Source organism: Montipora foliosa, chromosome 12 (assembly GCF_036669935.1).
Source record: "Montipora foliosa isolate CH-2021 chromosome 12, ASM3666993v2, whole genome shotgun sequence".
Classification (NCBI taxonomy): Eukaryota; Metazoa; Cnidaria; class Anthozoa; order Scleractinia; family Acroporidae; genus Montipora; species Montipora foliosa.
The window spans coordinates 22,253,705-22,264,616 of NC_090880.1; the positions used below are offsets into that span (position 1 = coordinate 22,253,705).

The window sequence follows — 10,912 nt, forward strand, 5'->3', positions numbered from 1 at the left end:
TAAAAGCAATGTTTGTAAAGAGATATCTTCTCTATGGTTATATTTCTATAGCAGTGGCGATTTTCTAGCCATTTCCGTGAATTAAAACATTTCTAGGTGACATGACAGGCAAAAGATACTTACCGCTGATCAGTTTTGTCATGTCTTTGAAGACCCCTTGCCATATGTACTTTTACGCTTTCAAAATGAAAAAATAGGGAATGACAGATGCACATTTTTATGCTCCCGTTGTCGTCAAAATCTCAAATTAGGTGATTTCACGTTGTTCCTGTGCACAGTACCGCAGAAATATATGCTAAATCCGTTATACGGTTTAAAAATCTGGATTCAGCTTTTCCCAAAGAAACGCATCCACGGGTCGGTTTCCATGATATTGCTGATGAAAGCTTTTAGAAACGTCAGTAAGTGAGGATAAATACGGTTTCATGTTTTCTACTTATAATTAGTTAAATGCGGTTCAGATCAGTTTCATGCAAGGGAAAAAGTGTAGGAGAGTGATTAAAATAACGCGAATTTTGATTTTGGTATGATGTTGCAGCTGACTTCGTTTGGAAATCGCCAATGCTCATTGTAATTTTTAACATGTTTTCCGACAGAAATCGCTCCCTAACATAATTAAAATGCCAGTATCCTCGTTCCTGAATGATTTATTTATCCTTAGCTTACGTGGCAAGTAGAGTAAAAGGCTTTCCTTTCCTCCGATTTAAGCATTGGGCCTTTCTCCCAACTTGGACTTAAATCCCTTCAGCCCATTCGGGTCGTCGTAGAAAAATGATAAGTGGCGGGAAAAAATCACGGGTAGAGATGAATATTGCTTTTCTTACAATGAGAATTTAAAACCCATGATATTACAATAGATAAAAAAACATTGATAAATGATTGCATTCACTTTTTAAGGATTTATTAATTTAATTTTCATACAGGTTGTAGTAACATTCGTTCCCGAGGTGTATCCGGTAAATACCTTCCAGTAAATCACGTGACCAATAAAAGGCAATCCTTGCTGACGTCATTGTTTACATCTTGTCTCATTAAAATACGAGTTTGCTCACAGATGGGATCATGCAATCAAGAGGTAACCAAGCTGAATTTCCAATTTTAAGCCTTTTGGCTTTAATAACGAGCAAGCTTTTAGCCTTCAAAACCGATAATGAGAGCGCTAATGAGCCCGTACATTCTTTAAAAAAATTTCAAATATTGAAAGCGTCATTGCTCAGATATTATCTCGTAAACTGCGCACGCGCTAAAAGTTTCAGAGGTAGCTCATTATGCAATTAATAGTTGGTTCCTGCTTAGCGTGCGTATACCGAGTTATGGTTGCTAAGCACGAGGCGATATCCGAGTGCGACTCTAGCTTCTCGAGTGTTTAGCAAGCTCCCAAGTGCATCCATAACTCGAAGCAATTCTTTTTATAACATAGCGACTACTTGCGTGATAAAACATGTTTTATTTGTGATTGATTAGAAAATTCTCACAACGCACGGTGAGGGAAAACAAACGATCCAATTGGCTGGTTAAAATCAAGGCACAAATAAGTTGAGCGAGAACGATTTATCTGGTTTTACTAACTGTTGAAAAAGAAGGATTTCCTTCTTCAGTTAAAGAAAATATTGGCAAACAAAGCCGAAGCACTCGATAAAAATGTTGGCGAACAAAGTCAAAATGCCCGAGTAAACAAAGGGTTTGGATTGTCGAGAATGATGCCGAGTTCACATTGCCAAGCACAGTGCAATTGCTGAAGACGGACTCTAGGAAACTTGCAGTTTTTCTCAATGCACCAAGCTAAATTCAGAAAGAAAATCCGGTAGTATTGTTAAGTTTTTTTATGTTTTTGTGATTGATGTTTTTGACCATGTTTCAGTGTAGCTGTAATTTTTTTTAATGAAATTCGGATTTAATATTTTCCGCCTTGATTTTTTTTTTGTTTTGTTAATTTTGTAGTTAATATATTTGTTTTCGGCAGGTTGAATAAATGTAAGACTTAATAAAAAAAAACAACGATAACAACAAGAATTTCTACCTTTTAAAGTTGCCACAGACCAACTTGTGGCCTTTTTCGTTCTTGTTCAGTGCCTTTCACATACAATTTTGTGCATTTTTTGTGTTGAACGTGCCTGTTCATGTGAGCTTTGTTTTCGTTGCCCCCAGCTCTAGTTGGCGGGAGAAAAATTTGGCTGGTCCTCCCTGGGTTCTTCTATTTACTTCTTTCACTGTCAACTACAAGGGCACTCGCCAAACTCGACGAAAATGAAGCCGCACACGTCATGTGAGAAACACACCATAGTCGCTTAATAGGATTTGGATTGGACTAGCCCGCACGCTATGTTGGGTTAGGTTATATTCAATTTCTTTTTTTTTTTTTTGGCAGATAGATTACAACTGAAGCGACGGGCTTATGCTAACAAGGCAAAAATGCAAACAAAGATTCTTTTATATTTGCTCCTGCGTTCTTGTTTTCCGCCATATGGTTTTTACTTTTCAAGAACCCTCTTGGGTTATTGTGATTCTTCAAATCGCCTACTTTCGTATACAAGAACTTAGCCTAAATTTTATGAAGTTTGTCTTATTTTTATCGGTCACTCCAAGAACCTATCACTGATGACTTTTAAAAGTAGAATTAGTCATTCGGTTTGTATATTATTTTTCCGGCTCTCGGGGTTCTCATTTTTCATGGAGCGGCAGTAGCGCTGACCGGCTACCTCGTTTCCCTGTTGTCTGTTTACTAGCATGATATTGCCCACTCGCCGTGCATTGTCAACAAAAGCAATATCCACAGAATTTATAGAAAGTGAACAAATTTTCAACAGTTTTAAGGAGAAAATTAATCTCCCGGATTAAAGCTAACAGACTTCTATTTTCTCCCCAAATGAATGCTGTGGATTGAGCTATAGGATTGAATTTATTTAAAGTTCTTCAGTCAATGGATAGCAATTTCCTTAATTTAAGCACGTTTCTGCAAGAGATGACTTTTCAACTGAAAACAATCCTGCCTTTCGGGACGTTCGTTCGATTTGATGATCCTGATTCCAAAAAGATAACTAGATAATTTGTGGGGTAAGTGTTCAAATTGCAAAACAAAATGTATTTTCTTTATCTAATGCCTATTAATGGGCGAATATACATATACTGACATGTCTGGACTACAGACACCTGTCATCTATTATCTCGTCAGTCCCTGTCTACAAGCGAAAATCCCATTTTTGCATTCTTGTTTGCATTGAACGTGTTAGTCTATGGGTTTTGTTCTCTAAAAACTGCAAAGTGATCACAAAATAACCGTTGTACATGATGGTCTCTACGTTGAGAAACCAGAGGCTGCAGCCGGGTTCAAGCTTTTTGACATTTGCTGTGTCATTGGCAATTGAATTCCCTGTAATATTGCATTCAAGCGATTAAGTTGAGTAAATATACCCATAGACTACTGCAAGCAATAAGTCCCTCCTGTTTCTTAGTTTTCGTTTAGCAACATTTCTCACTTGGTGATGTTTTCAAGGTTTTTCAAATGCTAAGAACCGTCCTAATTACGTCAAAGACATCAATGGACTTTGATGTTTTAAACCCGAGACATCGTCTACGCACTCTTGGGCTTTGACAACTTGAAAAAAAATCAAGCGTGAGTTTATTTCTATTTTCTTAGGAAAGGAGTCTCGTTGCATGTCATCACCGGAATCGGTTTCTAATTTAGCGTCTTCTGGATAGCTTTAATTTTTTCTCAAAAGGATAACTCTTCATTATTGCATATTTCTTTTACAGGGTTCGAAATTTACGGCTTTTTGAAGTCGTCAGCAAATAAAATATAATCGCCGAAAACAATATAATCATAAAGAAGCAGATTTATTTTTCGCTTTTGTCATAAGCATTTGGACATTTACATAAATGCATACATAGACAATCCTAATTGCCACCAACTCCGACGAGGCCATGCAGGGCCAATGAAACATATCAATGATGCAGCAAAATGAATTCTATAAAAGAACGTCTCTCAAAACTCTGCCACGCGTAGAATTAGACGGTTCTCTTACACATTGCTCCAAGGTTATTTCTTTCAACATGGAGGAGTTCTTGTGTACTTAATAAAACAAATGTGCATATACTATAAAAGGGAATGAGGTTATGGAACAATCATCTTTAATTGATTTTTCTATAATATAGGTAGCGTTTCTTTTGGAAAATCCGAGATAGGGTACTTAATCCAAGAATCCTTACAAAGATTTCTTCCCTGGCCTATTTCCTGAAGTTGCGAGGTTAGTTCTCCAGCTTATCCAAGTAGAACATCTTTCAGGTGTTACGCAAATTGTAGGCACGAATCCTGCTTAGGACACTGATTGACGGGGGAAATAGGTATGATTTATAGTGATTTCTTTAGCGCTTGTAAATGTTCGTAGTTTTTCTTATTTGATTGTACACGTGTAATTATTTTTCCCTCAAATTTATATGTTAATCAGAAGTCTTTTAGATATAGATTTTGTAATAAAAACTAACGATAAAAAGTCACGACGTTTCGACCCCTCGGAGGTCATTTTCAAGTGAGAATAAAAGTTTTAAGAATTAGCATAAATATGTAAAAATATGTAAAAACTAGATAAAAATGCGGCGAACGCCGAAATGTGATAAAATATGTACGAAAGTGTAAAAAGTGCTAAAAATATATGGAGTAATGAACGGTAGCTAGAGATAAACAATAGACAAAAAATAATTAATTACAAGAACTGTTCTAAACAAATAATTTGGCGCGGATAGAGTCACACTGTTTGTTTAGCGATGGTTTCAGTTCTTTTATAAAAAACATTTCAAAAACAAGACAATCAAACTTGTTCTGGCACTTTCTCAGGATTCTAAAACTCTTTGCGATGTTGTTAGGTTCCTATGCATGTTTCTCTCTCAGATGGTCGCCGATGGTTGCCCCTTTGTGCTCTTCAATGCGCTGGTGAAGGTGCCGGCAGGTATATCCGACATAACCTGCGTCGCACAGGTCACACTTGAATTGGTACACAACGCACTGTTGGCTTACAAGGGGTGGCTTCTCTTCACGGACCCGGATCTCCTCTTTGATCTTTTTGCTCGTGTAGACAGGGGTAATATCCGCACTGATCTTACGGCTTAGGTCGGCAAGTTGTCTCCGTACGGCGTTCGCAGATTTTTGGTCCTTGAAGGGCAACACGACTCTGATTGGGTCCCCACGCTTCTCATCAACGTGGGTGCGTGATTCCTCGGAAACTTTTGAATCAACGAAAAGGCGGATGGTGGACTGCACATGATCTTCAGGATAACACAGACGGGAAAAGATCTCTCACAGCCACATTCCTCGTGAAAGGCCTTCCATGTAGACGAGAGCTTAAACGCACAAAGTCTGAGAGAGAAACATGCATTGGAACCTAACAACATCGCAAAGAGTTTTAGAATCCTGAGAAAGTGCCAGAACAAGTTTGATTGTCTTGTTTTTGAAATGTTTTTTATAAAAGAACTGAAACCATCGCTAAACAAACAGTGTGACTCTATCCGCGCCAAATTATTTGTTTAGAACAGTTCTTGTAATTAATTATTTTTTGTCTATTGTTTATCTCTAGCTATCGTTCATTACTCCATATATTTTTAGCACTTTTTACACTTTTGTACATATTTTATCACATTTCGGCGTTCGCCGCATTTTTATCTAGTTTTTACATATTTTTTACATATTTATGCTAATTCTTAAAACTTTTATTCTCACTTGAAAATGACCTCCGAGGGGTCGAAACGTCGTGACTTTTTATCGTTAGTTTTTATTACAAAATCTATATCTAAAAGACTTCTGATTAAGATTTTGAAACGCGATAACCAGCTCCACTTGTTCAGGAGACTTGAGCAGTGCAGCATAAAACAAGTAAACTTTGAGACCGCAGTTGAATTTTTAAAACTATGTCAAAACTTTGACCTGACACCTACATTTGCGAGAGTTGACAAGACTAAATCTGAGAAATGGAATCGATCATCAGCAGCGTTTGAGCAGAATGTCGTCAGTGAAGAGCTTCGCCAAAAAACCAAGCATCTACCAGAGCTAAGAAGAGAAATCAGAGAGGTTTACCGAGAAATCCAAGAAGAATGCTTGCCTCTTCGTTTTATCTGCATTCTCAAAACGATTGTCTTCCTTCGCAATGAGCAGTATCAACAACAGATGAGCGTTCACACTAAAAAGATCGCACGACTTCTGAACGCCGACACGAACATTGATGAGCACATTAAGAACATATCTTCGTACAGGCTATCCTTCTTCCAAAAGTTGGTGTTGTGTAGAGGGTTAAACTTTGCACTGCCACAGCGAATATCATCAAGAGAAATCCATGCAACGTTTGAGAAGGCTTACTGGAAACTAGAACCGAAACTCGAAGACAGCAACGAGAGAGAACTAGCAGCTGCAACACTGCGATCTATTGCACTCAATTACAGCGAACGTAAAGGTCCAACACCACCGAAAGCAATGCTGAGAGCAATAAGTCAACTTAAGAAGAGGGATGACATTGTTATCACAAAGCCGGATAAAGGCTCAGGCGTGGTTATAATGGATAAATCTGACTACGTACGTCTGTTGAAAGAATCATCCATTAATGACGAAGAAAAATTTGCACCAGTAAGCCTTGAGAGACCAAGAACACGAGGTAGACCTCCGAAATTTTACCATCCATTACTCCAAAAGGAGAAGGAGTTGACGTCGACTGTACAAAAGATCCTACCCAAAAACATCGCCGACTCAGTAGTCCAAAAGGGTTCCAGGCTCGCACATCTGTACGGTCTTCCTAAAACCCACAAGAAGAAGTTAGCCATGCGTCCCATCTTATCTGCCACAGGAACATACAATTATAAACTTGCCAAGTGGCTGGACGAAAAGCTAAAGCCCTTGTCCGTCAACGACCATACCGTCGGTGACATTTTTGTTTTTGCTGACGAACTCCGTGAAATGAAAATCAAAGAGCATGATGTTTTGGTGTCGTATGATGTGTCATCACTCTTTACTAATGTTCCTGTGGACGAAACCATTGAGAGTATTGCAGAGAGAGCCTTTGAGAAGGACTGGTTCAACAAAGAACACGATCTTAATATCACAAAGCAGGCCCTGATAGAACTGTTAAGAATCGCCACCAAAAATCAGCTTTTCCAGTTTGAAGGAAACTTGTACGAACAAGTGGACGGTGTGGCAATGGGCTCGCCGCTGGGGCCTCTCATGGCAAACGCCTTCATGTGTAACATCGAGAAACAGCTGGAAACAGAAAACAAGATGCCCGCCTTTTACAAGCGCTATGTTGATGACACCCTTAGCGCAATGCCTGATGTTGAAGCAGCTATAGATTTCTTAACGACACTAAACAACAGTCACCCTTCTATTGATTTCACAATGGAGCTCGAAGAAAATGGCAGACTACCCTTTCTTGGAATGAACGTAATCAGGAATGGATGCTACCTGAACACAACGGTGTACCGAAAACCAACTGACACCGGACTGTTGTTACATTATCACAGCCACGTTGACGCGAGATATAAACGGTCACTGATAATACCATGCTTAACCGTGCGTTTAAGCTCTCGTCTACATGGAAGACTTTTCACGAGGAATGTGAACGCCTCAAAGAGATCTTTTCCCGTCTGTGTTATCCTGAAGATCATGTGCAGTCCACCATCCGCCTTTTCGTTGATTCACAAGTTTCCGAGGAATCACGCACCCACGTTGATGAGAAGCGTGGGGACCCAATCAGAGTCGTGTTGCCCTTCAAGGATCAAAAATCTGCGAACGCCGTACGGAGACAACTTGCCGACCTAAGCCGTAAGATCAGTGCGGATATTACCCCTGTCTACACGAGCAAAAAGATCAAAGAAGAGATCCGGGTCCGTGAAGAGAAGCCACCCCTTGTAAGCCAACAGTGCGTTGTGTACCAATTCAAGTGTGACCTGTGCGACGCAGGTTATGTCGGATATACCTGCCGGCACCTTCACCAGCGCATTGAAGAGCACAAAGGGGCAACCATCGGCGACCATCTGAGAGAGAAACATGCATTGGAACCTAACAACATCGCAAAGAGTTTAAGAATCCTGAGAAAGTGCCAGAACAAGTTTGATTGTCTTGTTTTTGAAATGTTTTTATAAAAGAACTGAAACCATCGCTAAACAAACAGTGTGACTCTATCCGCGCCAAATTATTTGTTTAGAACAGTTCTTGTAATTAATTATTTTTTGTCTATTGTTTATCTCTAGCTACCGTTCATTACTCCATATATTTTTAGCACTTTTTACACTTTTGTACATATTTTATCACATTTCGGCGTTCGCCGCATTTTTATCTAGTTTTTACATATTTTTACATATTTATGCTAATTCTTAAAACTTTTATTCCCACTTGAAAATGACCTCCGAGGGGTCGAAACGTCGTGACTTTTTATCGTTAGTTTTTATTACAAAATTTATATGTTATTCCTATCACAGCTTCATGTTATCACTTCTGCACGAGGTTATTTAGGATGTCTTTAACCATATCATTTGCTACGCTTCTCTGTCTATTTTATAATTTAGTTTTAATGTTGTTTCAGTTATTACGTGATTCCAACAAATAAACTAATGAAGGAAGAGAAGGGCCTAGATTTGGAGTCCCAGTAAAGCTGATCTCAAAACTTTGAAAACACTATAGTACTGACTAACAACCAAAGGGGAAGTCAGCGTGACTAAATTAAACAGGATGACTTTTGCTCAGTATGTAGAACCGTCAGTTACTCTCACCATCAACAGTCCCTCTTAGGACTGTTCCTAATTCAGTTTAAGACATGTTCTGACCACTCGCTGAATTTGTTTCCTGGTAGCCTCTGGTTCAACTTCTCAGTTGCACTTGTAAATAGCCAACTGGTTTGCCTCCGGCCAGTTGGGATTCTTATCGGAGCGCGCGCGCGGAGCACCATAGCTAAGAAAATATGGTAACCCATCGATGTGAGAAAATTTGGTTTTATAGCCATGACGTCATGCACGTCCGTACGTACGTCCGTACGTACATCCGCCCGTCCGCCCCTCCATGCATGCCAATGTGACCAGTATCACGTAACCATATCACGGGCTCAAGTTTAGAGCTCATCGAGGAGGCAATATTACGGAGCTTAAGCAACAACAACGGCGACGGCAACGAGAACGTCATCTCAAAATATAAATTCGCGTTATTGTAAGCGCTTCGTTACTATTTCAACTTTTGTAATATGATGGGGATGTGATAGTTCCTCAAAAATGACGCTCGTAGGAACGGCGCTCAATTAAGGGCAGAAAATGAAAATTTATCCTCAAGTAATGACGTTGTCCATAAAACCTCAAATTTGGCTATTTCACGTTGTAGTTTTGCTGACGACGGCAAAGAAATGGACAAAAGTGAAAAACGCACGTGCAGGGCGTGCAAAGCTATTGTTTTTGCCTACTAAATATGCAAATTTGTGACGTTCTCGTTGCCGTCGCCGTTGTCGTTGCTTAAGCTCCCTACTAGCTAGTGTACAGCATACATCTTTGATATTGGACATCAATGTTATGGTCAATTGACACCTGTCAAAACAAGGTATCCGCTGACCAGTATCACGTGACTATATCGCGGGCTCAAGTTAGAACTTATCGAGGTCAGCTTTTCTTTTTAAGTTGACCGCTGACCCGGGACTGCTTGTTGATTGGATTGCAGGCTCAAGCCAGGTCAGACACTCACACTCACACCTGAACGAGTCTTAGTTTTTCGCGCTCTTTCTACGGCTCGACGCAGCTACACAGCCATGCTACGTCAGCAAAGCTCTTGGCAGTCGATGCTTTTTGTGTTCAGGTACGGTTTGGAAAATATATTTTTCTTGCATTTTTCGCTGGTTTCAATCCAGGTTTAACATAATGTAGCTGTAGTTATTCAAGTCAAGCATTGGAGGGATATAAACTTAAAAGCTGAGTGTTTATTTTTAATTTGTTTAGGGCTGCTTTTTGCTCTGAATTGCAGTTTTTGGTATGTCTTAAGATTTTTAATTTCGAATCTACTAAGGTTGCAAGATGCCTGGACGGCCTCCGTCAGAAGAACAGAAACGAAAGAAGAGAGAAAGAGAACGAGAACGCAAAACGGTGCACCAGTAATAGCTTAAAGTTGGTGGAAGAAGTTACTCCACAAATTCTTTTCTTGGACACTAAACCGTTTTTTATTTCTACGGATGAGTTATTTCAAGTGGATGCATATTTCTAAAACGTGGTTTAGTCGTTTTTTCCTTTGTTCAGGAATGAAACTCGAATTTTTATTGTTCACTGGAATTAAATAACAATCATCTGTACTCTTTTTGGACAGAAATAATCGATCTGTTGCTGGTTTGTTTGGCCTTACAATGCGAGCGAACAAGAAGTTTTTTTTACTCCTTCGAAGTGCCCCGACAGTGACAAGAATTTTGCACTTGTGTTCTAAGCATGTAATCGCAATGAGTTCTCGTAAAAGTATAAGGAGAAATATGACCAGCTTGGGGTTTCAGAAGTTTGTTTAGAGCACATACAGGTAATTTATGGAGATCTTGTTTGAAGTTTGTCCTTTCTAGCCGATTCTGGTTCTAAGCCAAGCTGGCGTGTTTCGATGAAACTCATCGAATTGGAAATGATCTCGTTTTCAGAGATAAAGTGGAATAAATAAATAAAGTACATCAATAAAACTCCTTGTTTGACCTTGAACCGACAAAGACGATCTGTCACATCACGAGCTATGTGATTTCTAATTTTAGCGTGATTCCTATTCGCTGGCGTTTGACAGTCGACTCTGAAATGGCTTCTTTCCAGGATTTGCTTGTTTTCTTTGAAAACTCTTGCCATTCAAGAAAAATTAATTGCCTAATTGGTGAGTGCGACAGTAGATTTCGCTGGAAAACCCGATATCACACTCATCACTTCGTGGTTCATGCGATCAGTC

The 10,912-nt window shown here is 39.4% G+C and overlaps 1 protein-coding gene across 1 annotated transcript; it reads left to right on the plus strand.

Annotated features, from left to right (window-relative positions):
- The first annotated feature begins 5,716 nt into the window (after nucleotides 1-5,716).
- On the plus strand, nucleotides 5,717-8,115 carry LOC137981014 (uncharacterized). The gene is made up of 2 exons (XM_068828389.1): nucleotides 5,717-7,414; nucleotides 7,555-8,115. Exons 1-2 carry the CDS (start codon nucleotides 5,717-5,719, stop codon nucleotides 8,113-8,115), a joined length of 2,259 nt encoding a protein of 752 aa, XP_068684490.1.
- The last annotated feature ends 2,797 nt before the right edge of the window (nucleotides 8,116-10,912 follow it).